Source organism: Drosophila kikkawai, chromosome 2L (genome assembly GCF_030179895.1).
Source record: "Drosophila kikkawai strain 14028-0561.14 chromosome 2L, DkikHiC1v2, whole genome shotgun sequence".
Classification (NCBI taxonomy): Eukaryota; Metazoa; Arthropoda; class Insecta; order Diptera; family Drosophilidae; genus Drosophila; species Drosophila kikkawai.
Window position 1 is genome coordinate 15,162,302 of NC_091728.1, and position 19,329 is coordinate 15,181,630.

Sequence of the window (19,329 nt, forward strand, 5' to 3'; positions counted from 1 at the left end):
CATAAACTCTCTTTCTCTCTCACTCACGCAGCCTTTCTCGGCGCTTCTCATAGCATTGACGTAAGCGTTCCTAACGTTTTGAATTTATGGTTGATTATATGGAAATTTAATGATTCAATTTGCAATAATGTAATCCAGAAATAAATTGAGATTAGAATGTTTACTTTGCTGCCATCGTGAAAGCATGGATCTTGGCAGCCAGTAATGTTTAACTTCCGGCACGCTTCTTAAAGGTCACTCTTACCTGACCCCTTTCCTGTTGTGTACCATCATATCTATTAAAAAGTTCTTGATTTGTTCATTCTTAAGGTTAAAACAATAAATATGCAGCATTAAATATAAAAGTATTTAAACAAATTATTTATTCAAATATGGTAATTCTAGAATTTAATTTTTATCCTGCGCAAAATAACAATTTAGTAACTTAACTATTAGATTAAGAATAAATCTATGATGTTAAATCAATGGAAATTATTCGCCCCGTGCTATTGAACGGCTGAACTGCCGAGGAGAGTGGGTCAAACGTACTACTACTCTCAGTAGTGATCGGGTTTGATGGGCTCTTCTCCGTATTAGCCGCCGCCGCCGCCGAGTGGGCGTACCAGTCTGTAAGTCGAACCAATTTCTTGGAAAAATTGCAATTCTCTTGATTGTATTCCTTCCTGTGCTGCTCCTGCGTGTCGGTAAAGGTATTCGATGTGGTTAGCGAGCTAACCAATGAATGGTTTGTAATTGTGTCAACAGTGCAACGACTAAATACTGAGTTAGCCTTATAATTTGAAAAAATGTATAACGACTGTTGCAGGGGCTTAACCGAACCATTATCGGCAGCCGACGATGATTCTGGCTCAGAGGGACATTTGCTTGAGTCATTGGTTCGCCTGCTGGACCTTTTATTGTTATTGTTATGCGTTAGTTTGATTATGGTTAGCGCATCGGAGCCGAGCACTTTAGTACTACTCTCATCATCATCGTCTTCTGAGGAGCACAAGTCAATCGTGTCGACAACTACTTCGCTTGATGGCGAGATCCTCCAATGCGAATTGAGCGAATTGTGGCGCGTTAGTCTTATATTTAGTTTTGTATTTGCAGCAACCTGGCTCTGCTCCTCCATCACCATCTGTTGTTCCGATATCTTTTTCAATCGAACTGAAATTGGACGGCATTGCTTGATTAGCGGCGAGTTCAAAAACAGAAAATTCTCAGTGGTATCCCGGCGTTTAACAAACTGACGTCGCGGAAATGTATAAATGTGAAAATTGTGTTCATGGGATTTCTTGAATGTACAATGAACGTTCATGCTGCCAGACTTCTTTTCGAAAATCTTTTGCTTCGATGCGTTCGATTTTGAAATTAAGGGCGTGTAACAAAATCGATCCAAGCGCTCCTGTCTCTCCGATATATAATCCATCGATATCGTTTGCTTTGTCGTCTTTAATAATTGCTGGCCCGCAGGTGATGATATTGGGATAAACGAGCATCGACTGAACGAATGAACTGTGCGATTTCTTCGTGACGGCAATCGACGGCTTCTACTGGATGTTTCCGTTGATGCTTCTTCACTGAATGAGTAGGTTTTTTGTTTTTCATTCGATAAGCAGCTGGCGTCCGAAAACTTTGATTGCAGGGCAAAGTTCAAGAGAAAGGCGTTGCGCAGTTCGTCATCCTCATTTTTTCCTTCGCATTTATTGTTATCTGATGGCTCTGGCGAATCACAAAGTATAACATCGTCCTCCATGCAACAAATATTTTCGTGTTCCTGCCATGCCATAAATGTTATTTAAAGTATTTGTTCGGGGTTTTTCACTCTATATCTACTTACCAGTATAGCTTCTTTTGAATAAAGTTCAGCATCACAGTTGTCGCATAGATAAATATCAAAGGGTGGTGGCTCAACCATCATGTGTTGTGAGTTTTCATTTAATGAACTGTTGTTATTCTTTTGCAGCAACAAGCACTTTCTATTCTTTTGCTGTCTGTCATACGACTGCAAATATTTGCAGTAAGTAAGCGCTATAGTTAGTTAAATATTAACTGGTACTTACCATATTTTCATTGCGAAATGTCACTAGCAATTTGTTGTTCCTTCTGTCATACAGTGATGTCGTTGAGTTATAATTGTTTATAAATCTCAAGCTGGCGTGCTCGTAAGCAGCTAAATCGTTGCAAAATCTTAATAGGAATAGGCTTTTGTGAAATTGATAGCATATGACCACAATCTCTTTCATTTTCTCCATCCAATTCTACAAAGAGAAGGAGAGAGTAATTGATATTAATTGTAGCATATCCTTGGGTGTTATTTCAATTGATATCAAAACCAAGGCCCAACTGAGTGAGGTTTACATTATATCTGCTTCTTTAAAGACAAAATTAAAGTTAAGGTTAAATAAAAACTTACCCCAACAAACGCTTTTGGCTTTTTCAACGGAATCTCGAATGGGGCATTTTCGGGCCACCATTCTGGTTCACTGCAATCCACTTTCTTTGGTAAGTTTATATGTCCTAATGAGCACTGCACCATGAATGGAATGAAATTTTCTAGTTGCGGCTCCGTTATTTTCTCTAGGGATGTCGGATATCCGTTAGCAAACAGCAGTGGTAAGTTGGAAATCATGTTGTGCTGAGCTTTATCTTTTTCATCCATTGTCACTGAAATTACAAAAGAATAAGAATTGCTTCATTAAATAATTATTAGTTTCCAGAGGCAAGCAAATCTGTCTACAAGGATTGCTTAAAAAAAGGTCCTTCATTCTGTTCTTTGAGGGAGAGAGAATCGGTTCATAAATGATTAAGAAAACCACCGGTTGCAAAGTTAAACTAAGTGACAAATTGATATTTAATCGATCCGTAAGGAAACTCTTATACTAAGCCGTTCGAGGGTAGCGTAGGAATTTTTTGTATCTACATCAGTAGAATTTATTAGACTGCGTTTATCGATTAGTGTAGGTTGACGTTGGCGGCCATTTTGTTCTATTTTCGTAGATCATTTTATTAAAAGAGCTTGAAGTGTAGCTTTACTTTTTTTCTGAATATATTATTTATTATCAGGAAACTTATTTACCTTGTCTTGAAAATGTCACTAAAGAGAAAAAATAAGAAACAGCTGATGAACAGATGTCCGATAACTCAAGGGATAATTCCTTTTTTGTTTTTTAATTTTTTGTATGGATCTAAGAAATGTTGAATTTAGGATAACACAGCCAGATAATTTAAACTAGTCTTTATAGGTCCGTATAGGTTTATGATTACATTTTCAATATAGCAATTTTCTTAAATACGGTCACACTTTTTCGTCGTGCGTTCGTACAACAACAATTGACAAACTTTTTTTTTAATTTTTGTATCCCCTCCCTTCTCTATTTATTGTTTATCTGTTTTATATTATGAGCTGCCATCTTGCTTAGACCAAAATCTAGTGGTTACACGCCTTACCATTCATTCCACTTAACGAATCTGGCGACCACATTTGGGAATGATTTGAGGGTATGAATTCGAGCTTCGTTCCATGTTAAGCAATTTGTATGTGGAGTTGAAGTTATCCCACAAAGCCCCGTTATGTTAGATGACCTAGCGAAGCGACGAGCCCGTAAATTTTATGTCCTACTGCTGAGATTGCTTTACTGCAAAAACCACGAATGGCTTTCATAGTATGTGTACATGTATCCACACGCACACATACATTCAATGTATACTAAGGGAACTAGAATAACTTGGCAAATTCAACTTTTGCTGCCTGGCTGCTTCCTTCCAAAAACACATACATACGCTGGCAGACTCACGCACACACACACTAGCACTTATGAATAATATATACACTGTAAAATTGTCATATGTTTTACGGAGCAATCACACAGTTTCTATGCTGTGGTATAAATACCACATCTGATTTAGACGAGTGTATGTATACACTCGACGAAAATGATTGCAGAATTAAAAAGTAGGTTTAATTAGATCGATGATTTGAATGTAAGGTAGATGTTACAGAACAAAATTTAGTCACTAAATTATATTAGCTGCTCTGGAATGCTCAATGCTATATATATGCATATATATCAGGAAAAAAACCAATAGAGAACAGTCTCAATAACTTCTATACAAATTATACCACTATGAGAACGCACCAAAGGATCGCAATGATGAACAGAACGCAAGACAAGGAGAGAATCCACAATCACAAATATGATAACATAGTAGTAACAATACACAACACTTTCTTCGTAAAAAATTAATTTGTTGTAGATGATATCGAATGGTTTAAGTAAGACATAATGCAGAAATCGATTGTGAATATACATTAACCATTGAAAATGAAACACGGAATTGGAACAAAAACTCTTATTTTTACATTTTTATGTAAAAATATCTACTTGTATGTTCTTCAATTTGTAATATATTTATTACAATTTAAGGAATACTTAACACAATTTTAAATAAAAAAGCTATTACATTTTAGCATCGTTCTACCTTGTTACTTTTGGAATGGCATAATAGATGAAGATGTCTGCGAAAATAACTTATCTTGCACCAGATAAAAATGTAAAAATACAAAAAAAATGTTCAGCGACAGCAGTGCAAGCTAATTCCTAAATAAAACGGCAGACGGAGTTTATTATAATATATGTTCACGGTATGCACTTTGTGTGAACGCACAATTAACACAGTTTCTTCTGGCCGTAAACATATTCCATCCCACCGTTCCAGCATACACGAAAACTATTGTTGGAAGTATCGATAATTCTGGACATATTGTTTGCAGTTATCGCAATATTCGCTAATTGTGCAACGTGTTTAAGCGACCGACAAATTTAATTTAAAATGAAAGTTGAGGCACAGGACAAATTCTGGACTGACAAAAGTCGCTATGATATTGCCGAAAAGAGATTCTACGAGGGCCCCCAAAAGGTAACTAAAAGAGTCTATTAAAGAAATGTGTTCATACATAGTATGTACATACATACATATGTATGTAATTGTACATTTCACGTGGCCCGGTTACTGGAATGTTTTCGACAATTTTCACGAAATATTAAGCTAAACTAGAAAATTTGTACAGTTTACCTTAATGTTTGAATGTTTTTGGTGCACCTATTTGCGTTTTAATACGCCCAAGTAATGGTGCCTAAACAAGTTTGTATTTACATTAGTATATCCCGTAACTGTATGTAACAGGTGCATTGCATTTTTCGACCCTGCAAGAGTATAAAAATAAATAGTGCTCAGCCAATTTGATGTAGCAATTTCACTATCAGGGTTGAATCTAGCTATATGTGTATGTATGTATATTTGTATAAAGTAATGAAAAGCCGGCAATATTTTCAACTGATAGCTAGGATCACTGATAATTTTCTAGCCCGGCAACAAAATAAAAATGTATTATAAAGCTTTAAAAAAATATATAGTTGTCCTTTGTGTGGCTTTGTCAGGCCACCTCCCCACACACACATTCCATCATATAAACTGTATTCTAAAAATATCCTTTTTTCACAAATTAAAATACCTTTTGTTGTTTAGCTAGTTTGTATAGTTTTTATTCTCAATTAATTAGTTTACACGAGTAATCAATAGTGTTGTCTTGTTTTTAAGGTCACTGATCGCAGCCACTACAGCCCCTTAGTAAGCGAAATTGCAAAGGCTAGGGAACACATACAGAACTCATTGGAAAAGGTAACTATTGCCAATACCCATTCGCCTTCCTTATAATTTTTTTTTTAACGCCTGGTTTTTATTTGTTTTTCGTGTTTTCTGTATGTTATTAATATTCCTAGGTAGTAAAAACTACTTTAATCGGTTGATTTATTATCAAATCTTTTGTTTTATTAAGCTTTAATAGGGTTATTTACTAATTTAATCTTCATTTAATTGCAGATTGATGGGGTTACCTTAGACGATGGCTCCAAGTCGCCGCTCGCCAGCCGTCTGTCGCAGCTAGAGAGCGAGAATAAGGATCTGAAATCCGAAGTTGCCACACTGACCAAGCTCTTCAATGCCCTTCTCAAGCGCGTAGATACAGTCGAAGCTCAATTAAATTTGACCAACGGCGAGGCAAAGAAGGCAGAAGCCCCAACAAGTCAACAGAAGGAACAGAAGGACGACGACGATGATGATGTCGATCTCTTTGGTTCGGACAGCGAGGAGGAGGGCGAGGAGGCTGCGCGCATAAGAGAAGAACGTTTGGCGGCCTATGCAGCTAAAAAATCCAAGAAAGCTGTCATTATCGCCAAGTCAAATATCATCCTTGATGTGAAGCCCTGGGATGATGAGACCGATCTTAAAGTCATGGAGACCGAAATCCGCAAAATCACCCTCGATGGCCTGCTGTGGGGTGCTTCCAAATTCGTTCCCGTTGCCTTCGGCATCCAGAAGCTCAGCATATCCTGTGTGGTTGAAGACGACAAGGTTTCTATTGACTGGCTGACTGAGGAGATCGAGAAACTCGAAGACTTTGTTCAGAGTGTTGACATTGCTGCCTTCAACAAGATCTAAGAGTGTATCATTTATCAAGCGAAGATTCGGATTTACCTCATTACGAATGGGTGTCATTTAAATAAATATTTTGATAATAAAAACTGAACAAAGACTTTTACAATATTGTAAACACATTTATTTAAAAAAAAAGAAGTATAAAAAGTGCTTATAAATGTAATATTTCGGTTCACAGCTAAACTATAAAGTACTATTAGGTTTCGAAGTGCGGGGACTAGTTCTCATAAAGCTTTACAAATTATAAATAGGTAATGATAAAACATAATTAAAGCATCTAAAGCATAATTTCATGTTCCGCTTGCTTTGGTGTTGAGGTTTTTCGCGCCAGCTCACAACTGCCGGGCGACGACCTTAGCGTGGTCATCGCTGTACTGCTTGGTGCATAGGATTTGGTCAAGCCCACGCGATTTCTATTCGACGTGACGTTAGTGTCCGCTTGAAGGCCTGTGAATTACACAAAATTGGCAAAATAATTTAAAATGTATATTCAAATTGTTCGTATAAACTTGCCTATTTTCATTAAGATTTCGTTCCAAATTCGTCGCTTAAAAACAAAAATGAAAAACACAAATATGCCCAGGAGAACATTAAACGAATCGCTTATGGTCCAAAAGAAGGTTTTCTTGTGATCATAAAATATAATGCTAACTATTTCCAAAAGCCATGTGATTCCCATAACAAAGCACAATTTTGTATTCATTACAAATCGGGTTTTATCTTGAAAGAAGCGCCTCTTCAGCACTGGCTTATCGCTGTTTAAGCTCTGCATCTTGTAGATTTCGTTTTTCACCTTATTGCAATACTTCATTGTGAGCACGAAAAGTATTAGGTTGAAAATGAAAAGTATTCCAACGGGGCCTGAAAAAAATAGCAAACTGGCTGACCCAAAAGAATCATCTGAGAAATAGGAGGGAAATAAACACTTGATTTTGTCTTCATTTAAAAAGATTTGCTTACATGTAAACCAGCAGCGACCGTGGCCAAAATTCGGACGAACAATGTCGGGTAGAACATTGGACTTTGTAAATGCCACTGTAATGGCGGTTAACAAGGTGGGGAGTCCCCAGCCATAGCAGGAGTACCAAATAAATTGCCTTCGTTGGTCGCTTTTTTCACAGCTTTTTACTTTCGTTGATCTAAAATATAAGAAGAGAGAAAATCGTGTAAGTTCAGGTATGCTAACTAATAAATCATTTGCACATTGATCCAGAAGAATATATTATAAATTATAAATAAATTACTATCAATGATTTTTATTATTTCTATTTCAATTCTTACCCGAATGTTTTCCATATGTCAAAAGAAGTTATATTCATCCAGGAAAATGCCGCCATCAAGCAAAAATATACAAAGAATCCTTAAAGAAACGTAAATTTCATAGAATACGATTATCGAATACACTTTTGGGATGGTCACAAAACGAGTTAAAAATATAAAATTAAACATTTTTAATTTTTCAATTCCAAATATCAAATTTTTTACTTTAGCGTTCCCTGGTACAAGTAAAAAGTTTTTTGTTGAAAACGCTCATAAATATTTCGATAAAATACTTTTATGGGAACTCGACGTCCTTATTGATTTTGTGCTTTCAATAGTCTGTAATTACCGGCACACACATACACAAACCCAGCAGGGCATAATTGAGACATCAAATGTCCACGTTGTTGACCATTAATTTGGGTGATATTAACTTACCAGAAAAGAAGCAAACGTCATCATTGGATGTGGGCTTTAATTGGCCCAGCGCTATACCCATATATGCCAAAAACAGACTGATTACAAGGCAAATAAGGATTTTGCCAGGCAGATTACGTAATTTCGCAATCGATATGTAAACAATCAAGGTCATGGCGTAGAAGCAACAGGAAATGAGAAGACCAATAGGATACATTCGAAAACGAAGGTGATCATTTCCAACTACCTTTGTGTCGAAACAGAGGAATGTGTACAGCTGCTCTGAAAGAAACGGAGGCAAAGAATTAATAATTATTTTAGTTAGGTAAATAAAAATAGAAAAATTAATTTCTAATTAAAATCGTTTTTTATAAAGTTTACCTTTTGATTTGGTCGAACTCGTTCCAAACAATACTGAGTATTTGTATAGCGTTTTCGAGTATTTTGAATAATAAGTGAGCCATCGGAGGAGTTTATTGTGTGTGCATCGTCTGGAAAGTTATCTGGATCCAATCGAAATTTTTGGCACTGCAATCTATGAAGTATGCCAAATTCTGAAAGAAAGTATTATAATAGTGTAGACATTACTATATAGGATTAGGATTTTTGTAAAAATTTGCCTATAATTGACATTTCACGAGAGCCATGTCTTATTGAACTTTTTGATAATATTATTTTGACGTTTTGACCTAACCCAACAAAACTGAAGTGTGTCAACTACAGAAATACATACATATGTGCCATGTTTAATGGCTTGTTTTTCCTGATAACAACAAAGATAATTAAAATGACGAAACCATAATTAAACAAGAATAGAAGCCGAAGTTTGTATACCCTTGTAGATTACAATTGAATCATGATCATGAGGGTATAAAAACGACACCACTAATGATATATCAGGAAGCAATAACGAACAATTTTTAAGCAAAATAGACATATTTGCGTTTCATTCATTGAAAACTATACACCATAAATATGTTTATGTGTTTCAAGCTTTTCGCCTAAATTTAAGTGAAACAGGTGACCAAGCATATGGAAGCAATCAAAACGATCCGGCGGCCATAGGTTTTTCCTTTCTTATTTTACGGAATCAACGAGTGCTAATCGATAATTACCAGAAATTAAAAATCCTTATGCCCATATGATACAGTAATGCAGTTTTCATTAATTAGCTACTTCATTAGAACCTTGAAAGAGTCAACTATATGTGTAATTTTGTGTAATTTTGCTTGAATTTTGCTTGGATTATTTTGGTAATACGACTACGGTCACACCGACCGTAAAAGGTAAACAAAAAAAACGGCGGCCTTTCGCGGCGTATTATTATGAATTTCTGAATTCCTTGTCGAAGTATTATTGCATAAATAAATGCAGAATCCTTTAAATTTATGTTTTTAACCTATAATGCTTAAAATTTTTTTAATTATTACAAAAAAAATAATTTTAATTAATTTTACAGCGCAAGAACCTTGCTACCGCAAAACATATTATTTTTGCTAATTTTCTAATATATTTTCAGTTCAAAAAACAAGCGAAATGATATAAAAATAAAATTCTCATTGTGAGACCATACTGTCAATGAACTGGCTAATACATTTTTCAATTACAATTTTCTTCATTAAACCCGTATTTTGTTATCGAGTATCTAGTATATAATATGTAGATCTATCGATTACCGCGGCAATGAAGTAGCTAATGCATTATTCTAATGCATTAGAGCGCCATAGAGTCGTCTTGCTCGCACTTGTGTAAAACGCTATAGCGCTGTCAAATCTTTAATGAAGTCTCTAATTAATGCGGCAGTGTCATCCCACTATTAACGAGGAATTCTTCGTAAATTATTTGCATACTTTTTTCACAATCACATTAATTATATTCAATACAGCTCTTACCTGCCGGCTTTGAGAAGTTTGCGTTTATATTGAGGTTTTGAAATCCCTGAAATTCAATATCAGTCTCGTCGCTCTTACAATAAGTACTTGAATTGCCCTTGGCATACATTTCGCCTTCACCACAGCACCGTCGGATGCACGGTAATCTTTGACAAATCTTTCTATCTTGACACGCTTGAACCAGGTACTTTTGGTGCGAAGAGTACCTTTCTTTTGATGGAATTTCATAGCCATCATAAATGGCATCTATACAGAATTTTGAGAATGGCAAGCTGTTCGATCCATCCTTCCAAACCAACGAACTTTCACTGAATTGCACTATTTTTGCAGAAACGGTATATTCCACAAAGGCCTGATTATCCGAACATTGCAGGGAATAGTTATCAAAAAATATAATTGGATTGTTGATGATGGAAGAGTAAACAAAGAAATCGGGTTCGCCTAGCACGATGCACGTATTATTTTCGGAAACGTAAATAGAGCCCAGTGGGCAGCACTTGTTTACATATTTAACACTTTGAGACAACACATTCTTTTTGAAATCACAAGACAAAACTATGAGCTTTCGCTTGTCTAATTGCCCAACGCAGGAATCGTTTCTGAGATACAACGAATTTTCACTTTGCTCAGTTACGTTTAGAATAGTAGCACTTTTGCACTTTGGTAGCTCGTATAAGAGGTTATCTGAGTCATTATGGGGCGGTTCCGGTCCCTCTAATCCCAGGCCTTGTGGTGCTATCATTTCGCCTATCACTTCAATCGGAACCGGAAATTCTTTAAGGTTCAGGGTTCCATTGGAAGCACACTGGTAAATATCAGAGTTAGTCGCGTCGCGGTATTTGAACAATATTGAATTGGGAGAGCAACATATTCGAACGGCACACCCTTTTGAAATAATGCCACTTAAAATCAGAAATACTAGAGTTAGTCCGTTGATCATGGTTGTTTACGGATTGATTTCGATTTGCAATGACCAATTTCAGGGCGTCTTGTGTAATGTTTGTATCTTTCCTTAGAACGGACTTTTCATATCTTATCATTGAATCGTTATCGGGACGGCAATATAAACTTCGAACCGTATGCAGTTGGCTGATTTACCGAACTGAGCACTGAGCGTCTTCGCAATTCCTCTTCGCGAGTAAACGCCAATTGTTTATGAGTAAACACATTTGGCTTATGTACACACCCAGGCAGTGGTACAAGTCCTCTAGGTACATAGCCAATACATTAATGAAATTGAATTCGTCTGCTTTGTACAAATATGTAAGAAAGTTTATACCCCACGGAGTGATAAACACTTACCACGCTGGGAGCACACACCGGCTATAAATGAAGCTAATGGCTACGTATTTATTGTATGTGCGTAAATAACATATGTACATACTTACATACATGTTTATATGTTTCCACAAATTCCAATTGATGTCTTTGTACACAGTATTTTTTAGAGGCATGTCTGATCAGGACAGTTCTTGTTTGCGCACACTGGGCCACACTTTGCGGAAAATAAATAAGTTACATACGCTTTTCTTTAACTCTATCACTTCTATACATACTTATGTATGTACATATGTACATACGCCTATTGGGTATTCTTATTTTGATCTGATCTTTTCATACATATGTATGTACATATGTACGTATGTACATCGGCTTTTTTTTAGATATTGTTCTTCAGTTAAGTATCTTAAAAAGATAATTGAAAATATAATACCCAGCATATGTACATACATATGTATGTATTTACGTAGAGTTCAAGAATGTTGTTTTTGTTAAGGTATAGAGGTGTTTCTGACTGGATCTTGTATGAGAAAAATATGTATGTACATATGTATGTACATAGGAAAATAGTCATAATATTTCACTTCAACACCTGCAACTCGGGACCTAAAAAATCAGCGAAATCAGAGCGACAACTTTTTAACCATATTTGTTTGGCGCAAACTTAAAATACATTATACGTTATAAACAGCTGTTTATCGGAAATAATCGACTTGTCGATTAATAAGATGTTTCTATTCCAATCATTCCAATAAGTCAGTAAAAAATAATGTAGTCCATCATCGGGCTCGGGATTATAAAATATAATTTCAAAGTTAAGCATATATAGAAATATGAAATAAATCGTTTATATACATATATAAAAAGTGTTTTGTTTTTGTCACTTTTGTATCACATTGTCTATGGTTGGCTTAAAATTTGTATGTATGCCTTCTGATCCGATTACTTCGCCTGCAGCAGTTTCTTGATGTTAGAAAATGTATATAACTGTATCATTTATAAGCAGAAAATTAATAATTTTTTGTCTTATACATAGTCTAAACATCTCCACAATATGTATTAAATAAATCAGATTTATTATAAATGAGTACTACAATTAATAAAAAATAATGTTTCATTCCAGCATTCCGAATGCGAAAGAAATTTCTTTAACAATGTTAGCACATTACAATCCCTGAAAATGTTTGCAGAGGCAATGAAATTTGTATTATTGATAGCATGTTGTAAGGCGACTTGATTATTTTGTAGCTGAACGCAATTTTTATCGAAACGCAAAGTTGAATACGTGAGCAATATAAATAAATCGGCAATTGCAGCAACTTAAACAGTCGGCCAATATTGAGAAAGTTAAGAAATTTTAAAAGAAAGTAGAATATATTATCTATGAGAACAATGATGACGGAAAAGTTAAATTCTGGGCACACTAATTTAACAAGCAAAGGGTTTGTATATTTATTAATATTTGTTATTCCATGTTTATATGTATGCTTACATGAATGATTCTACACAAATTTGTGATGTGACCGTAAAAATATAATGCGGCTTTCCATAAAATAAAACAGCTTTGTATTTTCATTTTAAATATATGTATGTGTGTATGTATTTGTTTTTCAAATGGGTCTTTATTAATTAACAACAAAAGTAATCGTTTTGTATTGTTATCTAATAAATAAAAGCGTAAACATTGATATTTACTCTAGCTTGTTTCCTTGATGTATGTAGATGCACAAGCGACCATAAGCACATACATATTTACATCAGTATGTACATATATGTGCACTCGTGGACACTGCCCGAAAAACAAGTTGCGCTTCTGTGCTGATTTTTTGCACAGAGCAAAAATTTAGATACATACATTTGTAGTTGTTCTGAATAGCACACATTTTGTTCAATAAAAAAAAAAAGTAAAGATTGGAATACAACTTTCTAAATTCTTATAAAAACTCTTGAAATAATTCCATTTTAGGCTTATAAATGATCTTCAAATTGCTGGGAACACTAGTGACGATATGGGCTGGAAATCGAAGCTGAAGCTGCCGCCAAAGGACAACCGATTCAAAACAACTGTAAGTTAAAAACATTAAAATATTACATATAATATTAGTGACTATATTTATCTCCTTCGCAGGATGTGACCGATACGCGAGGTAACGAGTTTGAGGAGTTTTGCCTTAAAAGAGAACTGCTGATGGGTATTTTCGAGAAGGGTTGGGAGCGCCCTTCGCCAATTCAGGAAGCAGCTATTCCTATAGCATTAAGTGGCAAAGATGTGCTGGCCAGGGCAAAGAATGGTACAGGCAAAACCGGAGCCTACTGCATCCCAGTTTTAGAACAAATCGATCCAACCAAGGACTACATTCAAGCCCTGGTTATGGTGCCCACCCGAGAGTTGGCGCTACAAACCTCACAGATCTGTATTGAGTTGGCGAAACACTTGGATATCCGGGTAATGGTCACAACGGGGGGCACCATTCTTAAGGATGACATTCTTCGTATATATCAAAAAGGTAGGTTTATAGTTTCATCAAATCTAGGGGATGTATTGTCAACTCTTCTCTCTTACAGTACAATTAATTATCGCGACTCCTGGACGAATATTAGATTTGATGGATAAGAAAGTTGCCGATATGTCGCATTGCAGGATATTAGTTTTGGATGAGGCCGATAAGCTATTGTCTCTTGATTTTCAAGGCATGCTGGATCATGTTATTTTAAAGCTACCAAAGGATCCACAGATCTTGCTATTTTCCGCAACATTTCCATTGACCGTCAAGAATTTTATGGAGAAGCATTTACGCGAGCCTTACGAAATTAACCTGATGGAGGAGCTAACGTTGAAGGGTGTCACTCAGTACTATGCATTCGTGCAGGAGCGCCAGAAAGTACACTGCTTAAATACATTGTTTTCGAAGCTGCAGATCAATCAGTCTATTATATTTTGCAATTCCACGCAACGTGTCGAATTGTTGGCTAAAAAGATCACCGAGCTTGGCTATTGTTGCTACTACATACACGCCAAAATGGCTCAGGCGCACAGAAACCGAGTCTTTCACGACTTCCGTCAGGGACTGTGCCGAAACCTGGTCTGTTCCGATCTGTTTACCCGCGGCATAGACGTCCAGGCCGTGAATGTGGTCATCAACTTTGATTTCCCACGAATGGCGGAAACATACTTGCATCGAATTGGTCGCTCGGGACGATTTGGACATTTGGGTGAGTTGATACGCATTAAAAATTTGAGTTTTTAAAAAGACAATTTTCGTTGACAAGCTTTACTAATCTGTTGTTTTACAATCTGTTCTTTTTTTCAGGTATTGCCATAAATCTGATAACGTACGAGGATAGGTTTGATCTGCATCGAATTGAAAAGGAACTGGGCACCGAAATAAAGCCTATTCCGAAGGTCATTGACCCCGCTCTGTATGTGGCTAATGTTGGCGCAGCAACCTCTGGAGAAACTTGCAACAACAGTGATCTAAATAATTCGGCAAATGAGGAAGGCAATGTTAGCAAATAAAAGGAGCAACAAAAAAAAAAACAAAAAACCATGTGGATGCACGCAGCAACTGTAATACTAGGATCTGAAGTAGAGTAAAAATCAATGAAATCGATAAAAGCCGGATGAAATATTTCAGAAAACCAAATTGTATTAAAACTCAATAATAAATTCTGAATGTTCACCTAGTCAACTTTTTGGACTTGGTGGATTAAAAAGTACTGCGTGTTTTCTTTAAAACCTAGAGGTATTTCGTATAGGGGAAGATTTTGCAGTGGAAAAGTTGCCTTTAATAAGCTAAAATATTATTATAAATAGTAGAAAAAATCAGGTATGAAACCAGCCATGAATTTTAATCTAAATAAAATTGATTTATTAGCATCCAAAAATTTTAAGCTTTGCTTGTCCGAGAATATTTACAATAAATGTACAATATTATAAACAAATCATATACATATATATATGTAGTCAATAAGCTTGAAAACTTTACGTATTAAATATGTTCGATGAGGAGGAAGATGAGTCCGATTGATCGAAATCAATTTTTGCATACGTGCTACCGTCTTCGGGGCCTAAGGCAATTGGAGATTCCCGCGAACCTCGCTTTAGATGCTTCGCTGCGGTCTGGCCGCCGCTGCAGTGGGGAAGATCTAGACTGGCATAATGAAGCTCCGGCTGGGATATGCGTGACGACGAGCGTGCTGGGAAATTCAAATCAGTTATATTCTGCAGAATGTTGGGTTGAGGCGACGTCTCCGAGCTTTTGGAGTCTGCCGTTGCTGTGGCCGCCTTTGAATATGGATAGGTTTTGGCTGCGGTTTTATCAGGAATTATATTAACACTCTCCGTGAGTCGAAGCTGTCTCTCGAGGTTATCCTTGATGCCCTTTTGGTAGACTCTCGATGAGGAGATGAGGGAACTGTCACTTTTTATTTGTAGAATTTTGTAGCCAACTTCGTTGGAGTTGGTAAAATCATTTCCATTATCCTTAATCTGTGTGTAATCCTCGCTGCTGATCGAATGAACTAGCTTCTTTTCCTCGTGGCTGCTCAAATCCAGGTTGTTATTTTCAATTACCTTCACTTCTTTTACATTATTCTTCTTTTCAACCTCGCTTTGAAGCTCGGGGAGTTTATCATCGGAATTCTTAGTTTCTACGGGTTTAGCCATTTCATCTAGGGAAGCGAGAATGACGGCGCTCCTGGGTGGCTGCTGCTCTTTCCACTTTTCAGGACTTATGTTGTATGAACTTATTTTATGAACATCGTCTTTTACCTTGAGCTTTTCTATTTTAATGGGAAGGCTAATTGTACTGGAAATATTCGTATTGCCCACTGGCTTCATCTCCAGGTAACCGTCCTCCGAGCTGCTTGCTGGCGCTGGCGCTGGCACTGCCGTATTATTTATTTTGGCTCCATTGAAGATGTTCTTCTGACTGGCAGCGTTCAGGGTTAAATTGGAACCATCACTTCTTATATTGTTGGCAAACGAGTTCTCAATATATTTGGGCTTTTCACTGCTCTTGATAATCTTTTGCTTTTCCAAATTTGTCGCTTGCGAAAAGTCAATTTCCATCAAGTCACTCATTCGGTCTGGGTTTACCTGTGTTTTCAGACTCAGCAGCGGAGCACTCGTTGATTTCTTCTCGCGACCCGTACTGGTGCCAGCTCCTCTGGCAATGTTGCTCTGACTTCGGTTCGTCTCAAACTCGTGCTTATTGTCCTCGACGAGGACAACGCGCTGTAGGTCGCATCGCGGCATTTTCAACTTGGAACCAACAGAGTAAGCCCGCACGCGGTTCGAATTCTGCCCCGTATCATTTATATAGCCATGTCGTGAATTCATCTTTAAATGCTCAATTTTGTTGCCTATAGAGTAGGCACGAATGGGACGTCCGCACCTATGGGAAAAGGAGTAGGCAATCAGTGGAAACAACTATAACATTGTAGGATATTGTATACTAACTGATTATCCGAATCCAAATCCAATTCCTTGGCTAGCTTTTCGGACATGTGTTCGGGAAAGTTGAAATGCAAATTGGCATCTTCAACCCTTTGCAATTCCACCTTTTCGTTTTCCTCGTTGGTTGGTTTAATGGGAGTCATCATGGTATAGGTTTCGTCACTTTCTAAACTCACAATAAATAAACATTAATTTGAAAAAATGTAACATTCTGGTAAAGAGCTCACCACTTAGTCCAGTGACTTTGCTGGATTCGGCACAGACAAAGTCATCAAGGTTTTCCTCAGGTATAGCGCTCTTCGACGAACGAGTGCTGTGGAAAAATGTTTTAAATATGTACTTTATTATTTATTATGATGACAATGAAACTCACTTTAGTCGGTAGTGGCTAAAGCTTCCATTATCATCAGATTCGTCTATACTAATTGACGACTCTTCGGATTCGGAGCATCTTAATGGCATGTTGAACGTTGGACTATTGCTATGGTGCTTGTTGGATGACGAATGCGGACGGATGCCAGAAATGGTGTTGGATCTCAGTCCATGATTCGATCCAAAGTATGTTTGATTACTGCACTCGCTGAGGGTGCCATTTCTAGTCGGTAAACTGTCACATCTCTCACGCGAAAAGCCTTGAACGGAGAGTATATTTAATTGGGAAACGTGTCTCTTTCCTTAAACAGGCTTACCATAATTATGGGGGGAACTACAGTTGCGCAGTTCGAGTGACTTTTGGCGATTATGAATAACATTTATGGGCTTTGAGGCTTCGTTTGCCGACGATGAGCGTTGTCTCATTGGCACATTACTAAAATCTGGTCTAGCTTGAAAGGAGTTTATTAAATTTACATTCGACTCGGTTTTAGCTGACATGGCGCTGCAAAAATATAATAAAATAATTAAGGATGAGTAAAGAAAAGGAGCTAGGTGTGTTTCCTTACCTTAATATCGTATTGTGCATATTTGTCGCTATTGCTGCATTATCCGTTTCCATCCACAGCTCGCCAGAGCCCAAAACACTCTGCCGGCCGAGTTCCATATAGAAAATACATTGCGGGGATGCATGGCCGCATCTGGAGTGATATTATATTTAAATATTAAGCTATAGGTTTCATTTTCAAAGGCTTTTCCCTACCGCCGTATCGTTGTAAGTAGAACTTCAATGCTAGCCACTCGGTGATCGCCGTTGGGGGTCTTCTCCGGTCCTATGCACACGAACGTCAGGGACTTGGAGCTAAGGCAGCAGTGATAGGTTCCAGTGATTCCCACCTTCTCCGCCAGTCCCTTCTTTTGGATAATCACTTGCCAAACATGGTCTGCAACAATTTAAAATGTGTGAACACAAAATGATTAGAAAAACATGTATACTAAAGACACATACCATATGTAGAGAACACCTGACCATTGGTGTTGGCTATATTCCTTTGGAGGAAAAGCAGCTTATCGAGCCATTTGCGCAGATCGTTTTCGCTCTCCAGCACGATGCCGAAGCCGCCTTCCCTGGAGGACAGCACGATGACATATCTGTGCTTGGTATCCAGGCGGCGGTTGATATTAAAGCAGTTCTTCAAGTATATAATCCTCTTTGGCTCTGCCTTCTGCAGGAACTTCTTTTCCGTGTCGTAGTATTCCAAGCGTGCTGTGGTGTTGCACGTTTCCTCGTACAAAACAAAGAACTTCTTCTTCATGGTCTTCAATTTTTTCTGGTAGCCGCTGAGGACCATTCCGTCGTCCGAAATAGATGCCATTATCCTGTAATGTAGGCAACATGTGATGTAATTCAATGATGTACATCTGTTTACGTTCATCACTTGAGAGCCTAGGTTTTGTTCTCAGATTGCTTTCGCTTTCACTGTTGTCATGATTAAGACACATTTATAATTTGCAAAATCATAAAACGCATAAAATTTGCATTTATCTCATAGTTTCAGCCACATCCTTTTGCCTTCCCGACTATCAACATCAAACATCACCATACATACAAACATACATAGTACGCAATTACGTCGTTTATGTCAATAATTGCACGGCAGCGCCAGAGCCAGCGCTCGACAAAAGATTAGAATCGGTGAGTTGTTGTAAGCGATGGAATCCATAATTGGCCGCACTTTACACTTTGTTTATTTCAATTTTTTCTGCGTAATGCTTAGTGCACCAATGAGGCTGATGCTCAATTCATTACACACACACTTACACGCGAACATATGTATGCTTGTACATATTTTGTTTTATAGATGAGCATCATAAATATATATGTATGTATATATCTGAGGAATTCTAACACATCTTACATACATATGTATCTACGTTATTCGCTCTGTATGTATGTATGTAATGCAAATATACATATGGCATGGCGTATTATTCCTCGCTAGCAAATCAACTAATGGCATTTATTACCTAAAGTATCTTGCTGCTTGCGGCACTAACACTTCGTTTATTAGTAATTGCAATTACTCCGTTCGATACATTTAGGATTTGTATTATTATTGTTCAACGCAATTCTTTATTATCAAACCCACATTTATTCGCGATGACACT

General features: G+C 37.1%; 5 protein-coding genes across 14 annotated transcripts; 2 read left to right on the top strand and 3 right to left on the bottom strand.

Annotated features, from left to right (window-relative positions):
- Nucleotides 1-332: 332 nt before the first annotated feature.
- ova (ovaries absent) lies at nt 333-4,245 on the bottom strand. 3 transcript variants are annotated; one of them, XM_017170608.3, is made up of 5 exons: nt 4,122-4,245; nt 2,399-2,649; nt 2,046-2,243; nt 1,823-1,987; nt 333-1,759 (listed from the first exon to the last, which is right to left on the bottom strand). In XM_017170608.3, the coding sequence occupies exons 2-5, from the start codon at nt 2,642-2,644 to the stop codon at nt 449-451; spliced, it is 1,920 nt and encodes a 639-aa protein (XP_017026097.1). In that variant the 5' UTR covers nt 2,645-2,649; nt 4,122-4,245; the 3' UTR covers nt 333-448. The 3 variants fall into 3 exon arrangements, with proteins under 3 accessions (XP_017026097.1, XP_070145215.1, XP_070145216.1); XM_070289114.1 differs by lacking the exon at nt 4,122-4,245 and adding an exon at nt 3,433-3,451; XM_070289115.1 differs by lacking the exon at nt 4,122-4,245 and adding an exon at nt 3,062-3,217.
- Nucleotides 4,246-4,740: 495 nt separating this feature from the next.
- On the top strand, nt 4,741-6,586 carry eEF1delta (elongation factor 1-delta). 3 transcript variants are annotated; one of them, XM_017170222.3, is made up of 3 exons: nt 4,743-4,902; nt 5,584-5,664; nt 5,866-6,586. In XM_017170222.3, the coding sequence occupies exons 1-3, from the start codon at nt 4,816-4,818 to the stop codon at nt 6,481-6,483; spliced, it is 786 nt and encodes a 261-aa protein (XP_017025711.1). In that variant the 5' UTR covers nt 4,743-4,815; the 3' UTR covers nt 6,484-6,586. The 3 variants fall into 3 exon arrangements, with proteins under 3 accessions (XP_017025712.1, XP_017025711.1, XP_070139996.1); XM_070283895.1 differs by lacking the exon at nt 4,743-4,902 and adding an exon at nt 5,098-5,127; XM_017170223.3 differs by lacking the exon at nt 5,584-5,664 and having other exon boundaries at nt 4,741-4,902.
- A 9-nt stretch (nt 6,587-6,595) lies between these two features.
- Nucleotides 6,596-12,030, bottom strand: mthl15 (methuselah-like 15). 6 transcript variants are annotated; one of them, XM_070283878.1, is made up of 9 exons: nt 11,923-12,030; nt 11,438-11,544; nt 10,050-11,384; nt 8,539-8,711; nt 8,179-8,434; nt 7,762-7,840; nt 7,441-7,619; nt 6,994-7,380; nt 6,596-6,927 (listed from the first exon to the last, which is right to left on the bottom strand). In XM_070283878.1, the coding sequence occupies exons 3-9, from the start codon at nt 10,987-10,989 to the stop codon at nt 6,758-6,760; spliced, it is 2,184 nt and encodes a 727-aa protein (XP_070139979.1). In that variant the 5' UTR covers nt 10,990-11,384; nt 11,438-11,544; nt 11,923-12,030; the 3' UTR covers nt 6,596-6,757. The 6 variants fall into 6 exon arrangements, with proteins under 6 accessions (XP_070139979.1, XP_017025698.1, XP_070139991.1 ...); XM_017170209.3 differs by having other exon boundaries at nt 11,797-11,971; XM_070283890.1 differs by lacking the exon at nt 10,050-11,384 and having other exon boundaries at nt 6,608-6,927; nt 11,442-11,544; nt 11,797-11,957.
- Nucleotides 12,031-12,570: 540 nt separating this feature from the next.
- Nucleotides 12,571-15,044, top strand: me31B (ATP-dependent RNA helicase me31b). Its single transcript, XM_017170219.3, has 5 exons — nt 12,571-12,772; nt 13,297-13,396; nt 13,459-13,837; nt 13,896-14,543; nt 14,642-15,044. The coding sequence occupies exons 1-5, from the start codon at nt 12,714-12,716 to the stop codon at nt 14,845-14,847; spliced, it is 1,392 nt and encodes a 463-aa protein (XP_017025708.1). The 5' UTR covers nt 12,571-12,713; the 3' UTR covers nt 14,848-15,044.
- Nucleotides 15,045-15,176: 132 nt separating this feature from the next.
- Nucleotides 15,177-19,318, bottom strand: chico (insulin receptor substrate 1 chico). The gene is made up of 9 exons (XM_017170207.2): nt 19,189-19,318; nt 18,170-18,540; nt 17,924-18,104; nt 17,730-17,861; nt 17,478-17,665; nt 17,162-17,420; nt 17,016-17,101; nt 16,792-16,954; nt 15,177-16,726 (listed from the first exon to the last, which is right to left on the bottom strand). Exons 2-9 carry the CDS (start codon nt 18,534-18,536, stop codon nt 15,313-15,315), a joined length of 2,790 nt encoding a protein of 929 aa, XP_017025696.1. The 5' UTR covers nt 18,537-18,540; nt 19,189-19,318; the 3' UTR covers nt 15,177-15,312.
- Nucleotides 19,319-19,329: the final 11 nt, after the last annotated feature.

Excerpts from the sequence above, each read along its gene's own strand:
- ova (XM_070289114.1), bottom strand. Across the intron at positions 1,988-2,045 it reads CATTTCGCAATGAAAATATG|TCGTATGACAGACAGCAAAA; the intron begins GTAAGTACCAGT and ends AAATATTTGCAG. Across the intron at positions 1,760-1,822 it reads ATTCAAAAGAAGCTATACTG|GAACACGAAAATATTTGTTG; the intron begins GTAAGTAGATAT and ends ATGGCATGGCAG.
- chico (XM_017170207.2), bottom strand. The coding sequence starts at position 18,536 with ATGGCATCTATTTCGGACGACGGAATGGTCCTCAGCGGCTACCAGAAA. Across the intron at positions 17,862-17,923 it reads CTACTTACAACGATACGGCG|ATGCGGCCATGCATCCCCGC; the intron begins GTAGGGAAAAGC and ends ATATCACTCCAG. Across the intron at positions 16,727-16,791 it reads GATTTGGATTCGGATAATCA|GTGCGGACGTCCCATTCGTG; the intron begins GTTAGTATACAA and ends CTTTTCCCATAG.
- mthl15 (XM_070283878.1), bottom strand. The coding sequence starts at position 10,989 with ATGATCAACGGACTAACTCTAGTATTTCTGATTTTAAGTGGCATTATT. Across the intron at positions 7,381-7,440 it reads CGGTCGCTGCTGGTTTACAT|ATGATTCTTTTGGGTCAGCC; the intron begins GTAAGCAAATCT and ends CCTATTTCTCAG. Across the intron at positions 6,928-6,993 it reads CGAAATCTTAATGAAAATAG|GCCTTCAAGCGGACACTAAC; the intron begins GCAAGTTTATAC and ends TGTAATTCACAG.
- eEF1delta (XM_017170222.3), top strand. The coding sequence starts at position 4,816 with ATGAAAGTTGAGGCACAGGACAAATTCTGGACTGACAAAAGTCGCTAT. Across the intron at positions 4,903-5,583 it reads TCTACGAGGGCCCCCAAAAG|GTCACTGATCGCAGCCACTA; the intron begins GTAACTAAAAGA and ends CTTGTTTTTAAG. Across the intron at positions 5,665-5,865 it reads TACAGAACTCATTGGAAAAG|ATTGATGGGGTTACCTTAGA; the intron begins GTAACTATTGCC and ends ATTTAATTGCAG.
- me31B (XM_017170219.3), top strand. The coding sequence starts at position 12,714 with ATGAGAACAATGATGACGGAAAAGTTAAATTCTGGGCACACTAATTTA. Across the intron at positions 13,397-13,458 it reads ACAACCGATTCAAAACAACT|GATGTGACCGATACGCGAGG; the intron begins GTAAGTTAAAAA and ends TCTCCTTCGCAG. Across the intron at positions 13,838-13,895 it reads TCTTCGTATATATCAAAAAG|TACAATTAATTATCGCGACT; the intron begins GTAGGTTTATAG and ends TCTCTCTTACAG.